The 17,083-nt window shown below is 45.5% G+C and overlaps 1 protein-coding gene across 4 annotated transcripts in view; it reads right to left on the bottom strand.

Moving 5' to 3' along the window:
- The window catches only part of CFAP61 (cilia and flagella associated protein 61), a 272,631-nt gene that overhangs the window by 86,316 nt on the left and 169,232 nt on the right, over nt 1–17,083 (bottom strand). For all 4 annotated transcript variants that reach the window (XM_067013791.1, XM_059038853.2, XM_067013793.1 and 1 more), the window contains 2 exons: nt 16,798–16,925; nt 2,675–2,773 (listed from right to left, as the gene is read on the bottom strand). In XM_067013791.1, the coding sequence (XP_066869892.1) occupies nt 2,675–2,773; nt 16,798–16,925 (227 nt within the window). The remainder of the gene's footprint in view (nt 1–2,674; nt 2,774–16,797; nt 16,926–17,083) is intronic.

Below are 17,083 nucleotides of genomic sequence, written 5' to 3'. Positions count from 1 at the left end.
AATAGTAACAGCAATAATAAATCAAAACACTGGTTATGGAAAAGTTCAGAATTTGTATTTAGCGTGAGGAATTCAAATCATTAAAATTTTGGATATCAATGCACGTGTTCTTTCTAAACTCCATGACCAGACATAATTTCCTGTACTGGGGTCTGAGGAACATTTGAAAGGCAACATCCTGTTGATGTTTCAATTTGTGGTTTCTAAGAGGATAACACGCAGGTACCCATCCAGAGACATCTTATATGGCTATGTTATTTAGTCCCTGTCTACACCCTGATGGGGAGGACTTCTTCAGGTACTTTCGGAGGTAACTGTCATCTATTTGACATTATTTACTGAGCACCTGCTAAGTGCCAAGCACTGTCCCAGATGCTGAGAACCCATCAGTGAACAAAAGGCAAAACATTCCCGCCCTGTGGAGTTTACATCATGGTTGAAGGATTCAGAATAAACAATTTTAAAAGGCAAATTGTATAATATTTACAAGGATTTCAGTAGCAAGAAAGAGAGCCAAGAAGGAGGACTAGAGTGTGTTGGAGAGTTCGCTGCAGACGACTAGATGGTCAGAGTAGGTCTCATGGAAAAGCTGACATTTCAGCCAAGTCCTGAAGAGAGAAAAGCAAAGACCTCCAAGGTGAGGACTTGCCTGTTGTGTTCGAGGGACATCAAGTAGGCTGGTGTGGTGAGAACAGAGAGAACAAGGGCAAAAACAGTAAAAGAGGGGGTCAGAGGAGCCAGCAGAACAGGGGCAGATTTCAGATGGGAGCATCTAGAAATTTCTGTGACTACAGAATCCTTCTGCAGCTGGGCTGTCTGATAGGGAAGCTGCGAGCCACACGTGGCTAGCCGCCCACTTCAAATGTGGCTCATGTAATCAACGAGCTGAATTTAATCCCCTTTAACTGTAATTAATTGAAATTTAAGCAGCCACATGTGGCTCACTACCGCCACACTGGACAGAGCAGCTCCAGACCGCTCGGGAGTTGACAGGATCTGATTCACGTTTCTGCAGCCTTGCTCTGGCTACTGGGTTGGGAGTGTGGAGGGGGAAAGACAGAGGCAGAGACCCCAGGTGACCGTGCACCCAGCCACACGCAGGTCCCCACAGAATCAGGCCAAGCAGAGCATCACTTGCTAGCCTGTCTCTCCTGGAACACACCTGACCTGGACTGACAGAACCTTTGCCAGGCCGACTGAATGAAATTTCTCATGAGACATTTATCAGGAACACCAGCATTTCCTGGGAACTGTGTCATTTGGAAAGAAGGGAAAGTGAGGGAAGGGGGTGTATGTGGGTTGATCCTCCACGCTCAGCCAGAACTTGGTGTTAGGCTAATTTTAACCAAAAACTCCAGCAAGGCTGGCTTATCATACACATTTCCAGTCAAAACCCCCAAAGCTCAGAGAGATGAAATCCCCTTTATGGTGGGAGCAGGATCTGAATTCATCGACCTGGCTCAAAACCCACGTCTTTTTGACTGCACCCTGATGATGTCCTTCCCCAAACCCCAAAGTTTATAGTCTGATAAAAGTATTAGGTCAAAATGAGCCTAGTTCTGCTGGCAAGGAGACTGCCGTTTTTCTCAGTTTGAAGGCAAAGTCAGCCTTTTTCACAGAGGAAAGAGGGTCCTTCGTTGTGGATCTAAAATGAAAACCCCCGAGAGAGAACAATTTCCTCCCTCCTTGTTGGAAAAATTGGGACATTGTTTCTAGAGGCAGGGAGCCTAATCATTCTTGTACTAATGCTTTGTTACAGGAAATTAAAATGAATGGAAGCTGTGTGATAATGAAGTGGCATTTTCTAGAAGGGGTGTTGTCAAAGACTGATTCTACTGGGACAGAAACAATGACAGACTCCGAGGACTCAGAAGGCCTCTGCCTCATCAGCCCTGATGACAAAGGGCCAGGTGGGCCTGAGACCCTCACCCCACGGAGGTGCCCAGACTTTAGCTCCGTCCGGCAAGTTGCCTGGTCTGATGCAAATACAGTCACCAAGCTCCCATGCCCTGGAGTGTCACTCAGAACCCAAAAGCAGTTGGTATCTGGGTCACAGACTCGTCCCAGTTGTTTGGAACAGGGCCGGCATCCTCCCAGACCTGCTATTCACTCTTAACTTGCATTTGTATATCTTAAAGAACATCTGGGGTGGGATAGGGAGGGCGGGAGGAAGGGAGACGCAAGAGGGAAGAGATATAGGAACATGTGTATATGTATAACTGATTCACTTTGTTATAAAGCAGAAACTAACACACCATTGTAAAGCAATTATACTCCAATAAAGATTTAAAAAAAAAAAAAAAAAACATCTGAACTCAGGAGAAAAGCCTACCACTTCCCTTGTCTACCATTTAGCAGGAAAAGGACTGCACACAAATTAGGATATTTAGCCTTCAGAATAAAAAAGCAGGGGAAGGATAAATTAGGAGATTGGGATTAACATACATACACTACTATATATTAAATAGATAATCAACAAGGACCTACTATATAGGACTGGGAACTCTACTCAATATTCTGTAATAACCTATATGGGAAAAGAATCTGAAAAAGAGGAGATATATGTATATGTATAACTGAGTCACTTTGCTGTACACCTGAAACTAACACAACATTGTAAATCAACCATAATCCAATAAAATAAAATTTTAGAAAAAGAAAATACAATTCATACTCGCTTGCTAAAAACTTCCTTTGTTCAGTGCCCAGAAGTTTTTTTCCTGGGAGTCCATGGGTTGAAATCAGGGTGAGATTACTGAACTTCAGGTGAGAGCTAAGGAGAAAGAAAAAAAAAAAAAAAGAGGTAAAGCACAATTCAGTGAAAGTTTATTACAATTCAATTTAACCTTATTTCACTTGTCTTCCAATTGTTGAGTCTCTCTTTGGAAGTAGCAACTCTTTTTGCACAAACCTTCCAAGAGAACCATTTAAATGAAAGAAGCAAGAGGGTGCCAGGAGCAGCTAATGGCAGAGACTTCCAAAAGCTGTGACCTTGTGAAGGCAGGTGCCATTTAACTTTTTAAAATTTGCTTCTCAGAGTAAAACAAAATAAAACCCCAAACGGGGACGAAGCAGGTAAATCTAGTATAAGTCAACGCAAAGTTTGAGTTTCAGACTCCTGAGAGATGGCCTGGAATTCTAACCACCATGGTGAAACTTGCTGAGTGCTTACACTGAAGTGCTCTGCAAGGCCCTCATTGAGGCCTGGAAGCAGTACGATGAGGTCAGTACTATTATTACCCTGATTTTAATATGCGGAACAGAGGCAAAGTGATTTGCCTAAGACGGTGCAGCCAGGAAATCTGGAGGCTGGGTGTGAACCCAGGCCATCTGGCTTTAGCATCTTCTCATCTAACCATGGTCTTCACTGCCCTGTAGACCCCAAACTGTGGACAGGGATGCAAAGATCATCTAATTCTCATAGTCAACATTAGCTTTATGACTTTCAGATATATGTAACTACTCAGATCAGGAGAGCACAGCATCACAGAGGAGAGAATTCTAGAAGATTCCTTCCAAGAGCAAAGCTGCCTTATATTTATTTGCATCAGGCTTTCCAGGGCCCGAGGCATGATTATGGGCGTCATCATAGAGATTAATCTTCAGGACAATTTCTGCCGGGGGGGTGGGGGTGGTGGTGGTGGTGGTGGTGGCAGGGGGGCGGTGCAGGTTTGTATTCTCTGTATTTCAGACAGAAGAAAATCGAGGTTGGAAACGGTAGGTAATTTGTTCACCGTCACAAAGCTCAGAAGCAGCAGGGCCAGAAATGAAAGCCACATCTTCTGACCCCAAGGAGTGCCCTCTGCACTCACGCAGGCGGCCCAAGGACCAGTCCCCCAGGGCCGGTGAGCAGCACGCCCAGCACACTAAGCAGACGCTCCTCAGCGCTGCCTCCGTGTCTCCCTGAAATAGTTAAGATCCTCCCTCTGCAGATCTGCCTTCCAGCTACAGTCAGCAGAGTCTTATGGGTGGGATGATCTCCTGCGCTTCAGCAGGATGAGAAAAACATTGTTTTTTTCTAAAAATCTCTTCTTGGTTCACCCCTCCCCTTAGACCAACCAAATGCAGAAAAAGAAACCTTCTCCAAGTTAGAGGAAAACACCTGCCCTCTTTTCCCAGGAGGAAACTGGAAAATTTCCAAACGTGGAAATGCTATCAATTTGCGGACAATCTGTTAAGCACCATTAAAAGCAGGAGACTTTGGGTGATGGCACGGCAGGCAATGGAATAAACTCAACTGCACCTGACATTTAAAAATAGCTAAATATTAGGAAAGGTTTTGCTTTGAAGTCTCTAAGGACGTGTGTCATGTAGAATGAATATTCTTATTTGATACAAAGAAAACCAAGCACATTTTGTCCCCTAATAATAAGAATAAAACTTTTGAATATGTTCAAATAACATAAAGGTCACAATTAACCCCGACTACTTATGGCTGCAGTCTGCAAACACACCTGTTGCAGGCCTTTGATTTATTACCATTTAACGGAAAGTGCAAATAATAATACATGTTTATACTCACACGCGGTCAAAATTTATCTGGGCTTTGGAGCCTATGTGACTAAAATGTGGTTTACGTTGTACTAATAATACAATTATATGCAGGCCTTTTTTACATCTCTATGTGAATAAGTGGCTTAGTAATTATCCAGCGGTATTTTTTACTGAAGAAACAATCTCTTTGGCACTGAACAGTTTGAACTATCTAACAACATGGATCACTTGTAAAATGACTTGTTAATTGCCGAATTACCACACTGTATTACCCTGAATTATGCTATTGTACAATTAAAGATTTTGCCAAAAGATTTGGGGAGGGGCATTTTCTTACTTTTTATCTATTAAGGAACCAGCTTTCCACCCTTCTTCTCCAGCCTTAGCCAAATTCCTTTTGCGTTCTTCATTGTGGCTATTCTGGTTCTATATCCAATCTTCAAGGTCCCTACTTCACCCTTTCTTGTTCTCCCTACTATCCCCCTTCCTCATTCTCAAGTGAGAACATCTCCCACATCATAAGGAAAACAGAAACTAGCCCCCTGGCAAGACCCCTCCCTCCATTTCCCTTCTTGCCACCTCTAGATACAACTACAAGAGCCATCTTCCATTCCCCCCATTTAGAAGGGAGGGGTGTCCCATTAACCCTGTCTCCTCTTCAAGTTCCTCTCCTGTCTCTCACTCTCCCTATCCCAGCAAGTTTCTCTTACAACTGCACTTAAGAAACCTCGAAGTGACCTGTCTAATGCTGACAGGTGGAGCCACGCTGTCAGCAGGCCCTGCTTCTCCACTTCTCAATGTGTGCGTTCCATTCACAAGGTCACCTCAGGTCCAAGGTGGCTCCTGGAGCTCCAGCCATCACACCCCACATCCACATTACAGGACGAAGGGAGGAGGAATGGGTAGAAAGGGCTGCCCATTAAAGAGCTTCCCTGAAAGTCTCACATGACATTTCTGCTGATGTGGGAGAACTTAGTGACATGGCTATAGCAGCAAGGGAGGCTGAGAAATGTGGCTTTTCAAAGAGAAACACAATGGGTTTTCCAAGAACCACACTGCCCAGGGTTCTGTTATCAAGGACAAAGTACAGAATAAACACTGGAAAGCAACTAGAAATCTCTATGTATTGACTACTAAAGGAAAGGTCGGGGGGTAGGGGGTGATGAGGGAAGATGCTTGTATCAGTCAGGGTCTGAGCAGAAAGTAGACAGCCGACTCCACAGGGTTTGACTGAGTGAAGGCAGAGGTGTGGGCAGGGTTCTGGGGCTCACCCAGGGACTAGCAACGGTGGGTGGGGTGCCACTGCTGGTGGGAATCCTGAGGAACAAGGACTGGAGGACATGTGGACAGCTGGGACCATGCAGGAGGCCCCACCTAGGAGCTATCGCCATAGAACACGCAGTCTGAGACAGCACTGTTGTAAGGTTCTCTTTGAAGACTGCTTTCCTCGCCAGCTCCTCCTCCGTGCCCCATCAATCCTTTGCCAAACTTCACAGTCTCCATGCCCAGCTCCCTGGGTGATGTGATTGACACCACAACTTCATCTTACATCTTTACATTATCATTTTCTTCTGAGCTAGAAACCTAATTTCCAGATGCCCATCAGTCCTAGCGTGGTCCCTCCACAGGCATCCCAAATTCAATACGTGTCCAAACAAAGGTCCTTGTGGCCCCGTCCCACTCCTCTTTTAACTTCATCAAAGGCATGGTCAACAGACTGCCTCTCTAGTTAGGAATTTGGGAGCCAACCTCAAACTCCTACCCTCTCTCTCCCTTCCCACAATTGGTCATGTCTACGTCATCTACATCTCTTGAATGCTCAACACTTGCCATTCCCAGGACACACTGCCTTCGCTCACCTTCCTGCCCAGAGAAAACAGTCTCAGGGGTAGTCGTCCCGGCACAAGCCTCTCTCCTGCCCATCTTCCACACAGCTACTGGAAACCTCTTTTTAAATTAAATCCCATCTCACGTCTATGTCTGCTCACCGCTTTGGTAGATGCAGAGCAGAGCAGCTAAGACCATGGGCTCAAGGGTCAGATTGTCTCACTGGACTCCTGGCCCGAGCACTTTCTAGCTCTTTAACTTTGAGCAAGTAATTCAACCTCTCTGTGGCTCCGCTACTAGCCGGTAAAATGGGAATAATAGAACCTAGCTCCTCACAGCGGTGCTGTGAAGATGAGATGAAATAATATCTGTAAAATGTTTAGACTATTGCCTGCTGCACAAAACATTTTCAATGAATGTTACCTATTTTTATAACCAAAATACTAAGTCCAAATTCATGAGCATGGTATCTCAGGCCCTTATGGTTGGGGCCTAACCTAGCCTCTTCACCCTTCTTTGTAACATCAACCTTTTTGCTCTTCCATGAAGGTTCCCTGTCTCTTTCATGACTTTATATGAAATTACCATCAGCATTTCCATTTTATCTTCAATCTCATATTTTGCTGTGATAGTTATCTCTGCCATCTGATTTGGAAACATCCAAATATTTGATTTCTTAAATTTATAACTATCTAAGAGTATCAGTCCAAAGTCATTATACCATTTATAATGTACAAATAGATCTTAGCTCTTCTGAGTATGAAATATGGATATAACACATTTAAGGCTTTTATTCTGATTACCTATGCATATTCAAAAAGTTCCTGCAGGGACCTCCCTGGTGGAGCAGTGGTTAAGACTCTGCCTGCCAATGCAGGGGACACGGGTTCGAGCCCTGGTCTGGGAAGATCCCACATGCCACGGAGCAACTAAGCCCGTGCGCCACAACAAGAGAAGCCCCCGCAATGAGAAGCCCGCGCACAGCAACGAAGAGTAGCCCCTGCTTGCCTCAACTAGAGAAAGCCCGCACGCAGCAACGAAGACCCAACGCAGCCAAAAATAAATTAATTAATGAATTTTTTAAAAAAAGTTCCTGTACATGGAGGTGGGTCACGGGGTGCATCCTGGTTTGGACACGTGTTAGACGAGATGGCAGAAGCAGCAGTGCCTCGGGAAAAGCACTATCTCAGGTCTAATGGTATCAGCTTAACGTATAGAAACGAAATCTAGCATCATTGTGAGCCCTCTGATCCAAAATCAAAGGTCACCGTGTTGTGGAACCAAAAAAAGTTCAAGTGAAGTGCTCAGGCCAATGAAACATTAAACAAGTGCACCTGCATTTCCACAGCAGATAATTCCGGTGGGATTTCACGTTGCTGTGGATACAGAGGGAGGCACAGCTCAAAGATACTTGTAAAGCAAGGAGGGATTAGAGTATCCAGGGAAATAAGTAAAAGCTATTGCGTTTCATTCCATGTTTCGGGAGGACAGCTACAAAATTAGGTCTGAGCATTCTTATCCTTCAAATAAAGAGGGTCACATTGCCAATTTATGGTGAACATGGTAAAAGAAAGGTAACACTTCTCATGTTGCTTACCCTTCTGAGCAGTAGAAACCTGTCAACCTGCCAGGTGAATGCTTATTATTTTTTATTTTTATGTTTTTGCTGATTTCCTTTTTTTGGGGGGGGCACATAACAAGGACAACCAAATCAAGTGATTTAATTAACTGTTTTCATTAATGCTTTTATTTGAACAAATAATGTAGAGGGAAATTAATTATCCCATATCAAACTAAATGTTACAATTTAATTTACTAAAATCTCTGCCTTCTGAATTGCTCGAGCAATGACAAAAATATCTGCCAACTGACAGTAAGTCCCAGCTCAAGATAGATATTTAACCTAACTGCATATGTGACTTGTCAAAGAATAACTCCGACTTAATTTGGTCTTAATGGTACCACATAATTCCACAAAATTAATGATAAAATGATGGGATTTAAAAGTTAGGAGTTATATGAACTTCCAGTAGGAGAGGAAAAATAGGGACAAAACAAATCAAAACAAAATATTTATTATGAGAACCAGTTAAGAGAATCTACAGTTTTTCCTTGAAAAATGTTTAATTTCAGCAATATTTTTTCCACTTAGATCACAAAAGACACTTCTGGACAATGTCCTTGGCTACTGACTTCATTTTTATTGTGTGAGTAAAAATGACACAGCAGCTGCACGCGTGGCAACAAAGCTGTCAGTAACAGCACACCCTGACCTCTGGGGGAGACCAGAGGGGTAGGGGTGTGTGGTCAAGGATTCTGAGCTCTCTATCGATAGAAGGGATGCAGTCAGTGTTCATGGGGTGGGTGCCATCTTCCACGGCTCCCCTGCTCGTGGAAGCCCCTGTAGGAACCCGGATAAAGCCCAGAGGAAGGGGCCAAGGAGCAAGTCTCTTCAGCCTGCCTAAGTCCAGCCTTGTGTCCTGGGGCAAGGATATCTAATCGGCACTGGATCCAACATTAGGTAAAATCGCTTGCCTGGCAGGACCTCAGTGCTCTGTGGATTCTCCAGGGACCTGGCAGGGCAGGGGGCTGGTGGCCGGGGTAAAGGGGTTTGGGGGAGGGAGATTTGGGGATTCAGGATTTCACATGAAAAGCTTATGTATCTCTGCATGAAAGGAAAACAAATCCTTACTGAAAAAGAGAAAATGAGTGTATTGTTTGAAATGTCCACTGAACAAATAAGAATAAAATTTGGGAGTTCTGGCAAAAAAGACCAAAATGAAATTGAGTTTTGCTTTATGATTTAGGGGAAATGATTTATGATGTTTTCATCTCTAGATACATGAAGTAAAAATGTCATACATTTATCCTTTGAGCATATAAATGTAAGATGTAAATACCAAGATGGAAGCTATGAAAGACAAGCCAGAAAGCCTGTGCACACAAGAGGTGGCCAAGTACAAGACAAAATCGGTCGTCCCATGGGACTGGAAAAACCAAGCATTATGGGAATTCAAAAGCAAGTGAGATCACTTCCGGTCTCGAAGGATGAGGAAAGGTTTTATGCTTTGGGCGAATGTTGGCAGATAGGAAGGCTTTATTGACACCATCATGGCAGGTTTCCTCATGCTTGGCAGATGTATCTCCTTGGACCTGCATTCTCAATGGTGAATAGCTGAAGCATGAAGCTTTGTCAAATGCTTTCTACTAGGTCCATTTCAGCATGTAAATACTATGAACTTAGGGTAATGACTTCAGCTATGCAATGTTTAATGATACATTAATAATTATGCCTGGTAAACCCTGAAGTAATGATGTGACTTAGAAGTTTTATGATTTGTTGAGAATTTTAAAATATGGTTGGAAAATACGGCCCATAAAAACAGCTCAGTTACAATGAGCAATCAGAGGGGGAAATAGGTTTCCTCATCGATAAGACTGCCAAGTTTGAGGAAATGTCTACATAGATGGTTACTAAACCCGGCTGCATGTCAGAATTACCTGGAGAGTCTTAAAAATACAAATTCCTGGGGCCCACTCCAACCTGGTAAATTGTAACCACAGGAACAGGGGCCCAGGAAGCTGTCTTTTTATAACTACCACCTCCCCACCCTTACCCGCACCCCCACAAGTAGCTCTGATGTAGGGGATGGTAGAGTCTGGAATTTCCACAAACTGTTGCTTATATGGAAAGTTACTCCACCTTAACCCCGAGGTCTAGGAAGCTGATCCACAATGTTTTTCTTCACTACAATTCTTAAAATCAAAAGGGAAATGCAAGCAGTTTTTTCCAAGCCCTAGCACCCTACCATGTGGTGAGTGTTCCTTTGAAAGGAACCCTCTTCAGAGAACTACACTTAGAGATAAAGTCTCTGCTCAGTAGGCGGCCTTGCCTGGTCTGGGTCTCACAAAATGGCTCCCTTTCCCCAAAGATCACGGCTCCGGGCACCTCTACGGAAGGCCCCTGGCCTATGTTTCCACCTAACATCAGATGCTGTAAGGGGTTTGACACCCCCTGACTCCCTCAGTGCGGGGAAGCAGGCATGGACGCCTCAGGAAATGCCTCTGGTTCATCCTCAGTCCTTGGGGAAGAGGGCACCTCCCACATCATGACTCTCCAGGCAATTCCGTCACAACGCTCAGCTCCCACCAGGATCTGGACATGCACATGGCATTAGCGGGGAGGTGTCAGTCTAGCAAGAATTGAGTGCTAGGTCTTTCTAGGTGCTTTGCCTTCTTGCCAGTGGAGGAGGAGAGACCCTGGGTGCTTTTTCTGTTGCACAGGTGTGGAAATGACGGAGGTTCAGAGAGGTCAGATGGTCCACCTGGGACCCAACAGTAGTGGCAGAGAGCTGACTCTACCCCAGCTCAATGGTTCTCGTGGTCCCCAAACCGGCGTGAAAACACGGGTCCCAGCCTCTGGCCCCGGGTTTCCGATTCAGTCCTTACAGGGGGGCCTATATCGGCACCTGCAACAGGTTCCCAGGCGGCGCTAAAGGTGACAACTGCTGATCTAATTTCATCTCCATCCCGAAGGAGAAATCAAGTATTTGCCAAGAGAGGCCCACTCTCCCTCTTTGTTCCAGCAGAGGTTGCTGGTGGAGCAGAGCACCTGAGTTCTCTCTAGAGCTGCCAGGACGCCCGGGAAGAGAGGTGGAGGAAGATCAGGAGATGCGCCCGACACAGTTTTCTCGTCTGGCCTCGCTTCCCTCTGCCTTTGTCTAGACCCACGCCTTCGTTAAAGGGCAACTGTATGAACATCAAGAAAGGAGAACAAATGAAAGAAACCGGGCCGGCAGCAGTCCCACCCGCATCACCTGCAAATGGTCCTCCCGTCCCAATGCTTTCCTGCCTTCTTTGCCCGGGATCTCCCCCTGACTGTGGCAGCTTGAGGCACAGGCTGGAAGCACAGCCCAGGGTGACCAGATGGACAGGAACTGGTGGGTAAATACCCTACTTCCTCGGGTGCGGAGGGACTGTTCCCAGCTGTGTCCTCGGAGGGGGTCCCGGAGGGACTGAGCCTCGTTGTGCGTGGTGACCCAAAGGCACATGATTTGGGGGCTTTGCTGGCATTCCTGCCGGTCCCATCTCACCTGCTCGCTCAGGTAGTTCCCAGTGATCACCCCCAAATGAACTACTTGCACCAAACTCTTTGTTTTCAGCTTTTGCAGGACCGCAAACCAAGACGGAGCCAATGTCGTCATTTGAAAATGACCTGATAGTAGAGGACAGAGGCTGAACAGGCGAGTCTGTTACTGGTACGTGTATGCGGTTTGTGTTTTGTGCAATTGTGAAGACAATTTGTAAAAAATGCAGTATCTGTGAAACGCAATAAAACCAGGGATGCCTGTACATTTAAACACTGGAACCAGGTTAGGAAATGGGATGGTGATTAGGAACCAGGGACAGCTCCAGGTCAGTATTTTCTGGAGGCAGGATGTCAGGTCCTTCTGCCTGGGGAGGCTGAGCCTTTGAACCTGACATACTGCCCCATCCCTCTATTTCCCCCCTACGAGGCCATCAGAGGGGCCTCTGTATCAGCCCCGACAGGCCCCACTGTAATGCCAACATAACAAGATGGTGAGATGTGACCTGCCCCGTGGATCTCCACCTGTGCCCCGGGCACGCGCCACGGGCCTGGCCACCACCCTGCATTTCCCTGGTACCCAAAGGGTGATTGGGGCGAGCACACAGCCCTCAATTCATGTGGCAGAGTCCGACAGCATGGACAGCCACCAACCTGTTCATGGGGTTCAGCTCTGAGATCAGCACGTAAGCACTGACTACTTAATTAGCCACCTAATTAGTGACAAGCCACAGAAGGCTTCAGATGTCCTCAAAGGTAAAGATAAGAAGCCTCATTAAGCTGCAAGCACTCGGCTGCTGCCGCCAGACCCCACAGCTGGGCCGGATGCTGTGTGGTCCTGTGTGGCCTGATAACATGTGTTCCGGTCATCCAGCCACAACTGCAGCTTCACAAACGTGACCTGTCGTTATCAGCTAGTCTTAGTTACCTCGACACACCCACCAGATAAGGGATCAATGCCCAGGTCGAAAACCAGAAACTTCACCCTTTGGTGAGATGACTTGGTGGGTGTTTTGAGACATCTCTTCCTGGGGGTGGAAGTGGAAGCCAAGGTGATGGTGGGGGGTTCCCGTGAACCAAAGTGCATCTTCTTCTAACCACCCAGCCTCGGCGGGATGCCACCCAGGGCTGCTTTCAGTCACTGTCCTCCCAGGAGTCATTCATGAATTTTTCTAGCCCCGTTATAGGCTCCTTGAGAGATTCTTTACATTAGAACTGAATTAGGAAAGATTTTAAAATAATGGATTAAAAGGAACTGCTCCATAATTGGGAGTAAATAATATAATACACAAAGCATAGAGATGTACGAGCTGAAACAGAATCAAATAGTAACTGCTTCAGCTCAGTGACTTGACGCCCAAGACATAGGGAAGATGCTGTTGTGAATAATTCTGGAAAATAAAATGTCTGTTTGGGACACTGACTGCGGCAGGGCCTGAGATTCTGTGTTTCTAATCAGCTCCCAGGTGATACCAATCCTGCTGGAGTCCAGACCAAACTTTTGAGTAAAAAGGACATAAGACACAGGATAGTCCATAGACCCAGCTCCTACTCCTTTTTTGGTAGAGCATATCCATATTTCTTTTTTTTTTTTTTAATGATTTTGGAGTACTACTGTGGAAAGCCTGACATAGTAAAAGCATTACATTTGGGGAGTTCATCAGGTCCAGACCTGGTAAACAAAGGGACTGGTAAAAATATGACCAGCTAAGCTGTGTGAAAAGAGGCCCCTTGTTTTCTGGAAAGAGCTTTCAGACTTCATTGCAAAGTTCCCCTTTGGGAAATAGCATTTCCTTGACAGATGACAGAAACTCCCCTCTGGCCTTGGCTGTTGAATCAAGAATAGGGAGTTCCCTTCAGACCTCTGATACGGTCAGTGGAGTTCCTACTGTGACAGCATCCAGGGCTGGCAGGGCCAGTGGGGCCCTGCCGTGACCCTCCCTCAGCAGAGGAGGAGGGCGGGACCACAGCACTGGTTGATAGCAGAGGTGGGCTGATAACTGAGGCCAAGATCTTTCTGCCAAAAACCAATGTTTGGGGTTTTGAAGAGGTCTTATTAATAGAAGTACCAAGAAGGATAATGTACATGAAACACCTATGGTGCCCAAGCCAACACCTTTCCGTCCCAAAGAGCCAGGCAGCCGAACAAATACATGAGAACCACAATTTAAAAAGAGCTCAGGTCCGTCACCTGAATGTCTTGGGCATGATGAGAAACACAGATAATTCACAGCGAAGTGTCTTATGAGTTGCCTTTCCCCTCCAATTCACTGCCCTCTATTCCATAGGATGAGTGAGGGTTTCCTCCTCTATGCCCCCCACCCCAAGAAAGCTCCCCGGCCCTGGTTCTGTGCCTGCTGTCCTTCCTCCGCCCAGTCCCTGGTCCCCACCCAGGGGGCACACAGCCCGGCAAGGCAGGTGATGAGGGGAAAGGAGGCCAGGATGTGTGTGCCCGCAGGGTGGGGCCTGGGAGCCTGAACACGCTCTCTCCTCTGCCCTCCATGGAGTTACTTGGGCACAGCGCCCTCAGAAGACAGATGCACAAGACCCGGGGAGGGGGGGACAAATTAGCCAAGTCTCACCTCCACCCCGAATCACCCTGCACCCTTGCCCTTCTGCATCAGCTAGCCAGGGGCCTCAGGAGTGTCCATGGAGATTGCAGAAAGTCTAAGGGCAGGGCTGCCACTCAGCCCAGCGCTGGAATATTCACCAGGACCAGGAGGACACGGAGAACCACAGGGGGTGCTGGTGTGTGTCCCTAGAAAACACCTGTCACTCATGTCACCAGGCACTGGAGGGCCCAGGAGGTCTTGCCCTTGTAAGGACAAGAAGAAGATGCAGGGTGACCCACAGGCCTCACAACCAGAAAAGAAAGTGTGTCCTCCGTGCAGTTGTAACTGTGGACTGGTAGCAGCTGAGGACCAGACAGAAGGTTGTACTAAAAAACAAAACCCAAAATATCCCCTTAACACTCACACCTCACATGGAGCTTATATCCTGGTGTCTGTATTAGTTGGTGACTCTGGGCAAATCAAGTCAGCACCCCTAGTAGCACCGTGGCACTTGTGGAAAGGAGAATTTCTGCAAGGACTGCTTTTGGTGTCTTTGAAGAGGAAACCAAAGGTGCTTTGCAATTTTTTTTGCATGTAAATAATATAAGAATAAAGAGTTGTGCTTGTTTTGTCACCAGATGACAGGATGACCAGATTTTCTGGAAAAAGAGGCGGCTGTACTGGGCCTCAAATGGATTTTCCAGGAACTACAGTGCCCCAACTGAGTTTAATAATGCAGGGCACGAGCGTAGGAGGGCGATTTCCCTAAATCTTGCCTCCAAAATGTGGATTTAATCCTCACTGGAGGTCAGTGTTTGGTGAAAACTCTGTTTCTTCAATTTCATTCCAACTCAAATCATTTACAAAATTTAGTTTAAATGGCAGTTAAATGGGTAAAGTAAAATCTGCAGCAGGTTACTATGGCGACTGCTGATTTGAAATAATTAGAGAAAATAATGAGAGAATTATTTCCTCTCTTCAGGATTTGATATCCGTAAACTGATCCCAGTCTCTTTTTAGTGCACGTAATCTGTATAATGATGAGAGAGCATTATGAGTACTTTTAAGATGCTTTAAAAAGGTCTGTCTGATTGACGAATTTAATCAACCAAGTACTTATATCAAAATTTATACCTGTCTTTATTAAATCTAAGTTGATTGCACAAAAAGAAAATTATATGTGTATATCTTAATGTAATCATTTTAAAGAAGACATAATGACAAGATATATAGCTAAATTAAGATTTAAGATCTGTTTATGATAACTTCTTGACTACTGTAATTTCACAACTCCTCCCTGATTGTTCATCTTTCAAAAGTGGCTGTACAGATTGCTGTTCAGAGTCTGAGGTGAAGAGACCTGTCAGAACAGGGAAAGCCCTCAAACTACAGAGTGGAATAGGCAGGAAAATGGATATTCCTGGGTGCTTCTCATGATTTCTTTCTTGCAATGAGAGATTGCTATAGACTGACCACAGTATTTAAAGCCTGTGAACTTGGTTGCTAATTTCAATAAAGAGAGGTGACTTGTTTCTGGTTAACTAAGGGTGTGCTCCAGATAATTGAACAAATTGGCTGGAAAGTGAAATAATCTGCAGTTACGTATGATGTCAAATGAGCAAAATAACCATCTGGTTCGTCTCCATATCCACCAGGGACAAACACCTTCTAGGGGTCATTTCCTCCACCCTTTTCCTTGTCTAGACCCTCACCACGTATCTGGCCTCCAGAGGAGTCATGGTGGGGATGCCTTTCCCCATGTGCCACTCTCCTCTTAGCACCTACAGCTTTGAACAGTAGTTAAAGTTTCTCATGTGATCCTGAGCAAAAGGTCTGGGAAAAACTGGATTCTCCTAACTTAGGAGTCTGTGGTTCTCCAAAGACTGGGTCTCTGAAAACATCCAGAGACTTTTTACAAAATGAATGAGGAAGCTAGGTCTGAGAGAAGTCAGGCACACATCGAGGGTTCCATGCCAGCGGTGGCAATGCCAGGCCATGAATCCAAGTTCTTGGACAATAACCCAGGTCTCTTCCTGTTAAAGAGAGGCTGAAATTCGCTGAGCAGATGGAGAGCTAATTGGGGGAGCTGAGAACCGTTAGGAATCACCTATTGGAAAAATAGGCTCTGCAAGGAAACTGTGCAGTGCTTTGAGGATAATAGAAAACACATCAAACAGCTGCACAGACCTCAGTTGTCCTGGGGAAATGTACTCTGTTCCCTGGCACCTGAAATGAAGGTGTTGAAAGAAAGGTCCTGGACTGTCTGCCAATTCTGAAGCCTATTTTTGATGCATACAGTCAAAACTGGTCCCCAAACCTGCTTGATCACACAGAGCACCTGTTAAAATACAGGTTCCCAGGGCCCTCCATAGGAGTTTCTGCTTCTCTATGTCTGTGAGGTCTGGGAATCTACATCTTTAACAAATGCTCTAGGTGATTCTTATAATCCAGCCAAAAAAGGGAAGCACCAGTATAGAACAGGGGCTGGAAAACTTCTTCTGGAAAGGGTCAGAATGACATATACTAGGCACTGCCAGACAACTGGTCTCTGTCACAGCTACTCAAAGCTACCGCTGTATCAACAAAACAGAGACAACACATAAATAAATGAGCAGGACTGTGTTCCCATAAAGCTTTACTTACAAAAGCAGGTGGACCTGTTTTGACCTAGGGGGCTAGAGTTTGCCAACCCCGATCTAGAATATTCCACTGATTCATTAATCCACATAGGCAATGTATGTGAGGTGGCAAAAAGCTCAGGTCTGTCCTTTCAAGGGACCCTCTCAGGTGTAGGAAGAGAAAGGCCCCTTTAAAAACAAACAAAGTAAAACAACTCACCAAAATATCAATGTCTCTAGGAAGGAAATTCCAACAGTGGACGCACCAACCACAACAATCTTGGCGTTGATAGTTATTTTAGGTTCCAACGTTAGTTTTCTGTTTGTATGGTTCAAGGCATAACTCAACTGGAAAAAAATACAAAGAGAAAAAGGGACTTGAGGAAAATGTAACTGAGTCTGCATTCCCAAATTGGCAATTACTTAACCAGGATATTACCAGCAAATCAAACTGAAAAATGCCCCTGTGCAGCCCTGAGGAAATTTGTGGGAAGCAATTTTTAAGA

This window comes from Kogia breviceps, chromosome 14 (assembly GCF_026419965.1).
Source record: "Kogia breviceps isolate mKogBre1 chromosome 14, mKogBre1 haplotype 1, whole genome shotgun sequence".
Classification (NCBI taxonomy): domain Eukaryota; kingdom Metazoa; phylum Chordata; class Mammalia; order Artiodactyla; family Physeteridae; genus Kogia; species Kogia breviceps.
Note: the sequence above shows the minus strand (reverse complement) of the source record. Positions and strands in the feature narration are given on the sequence as shown.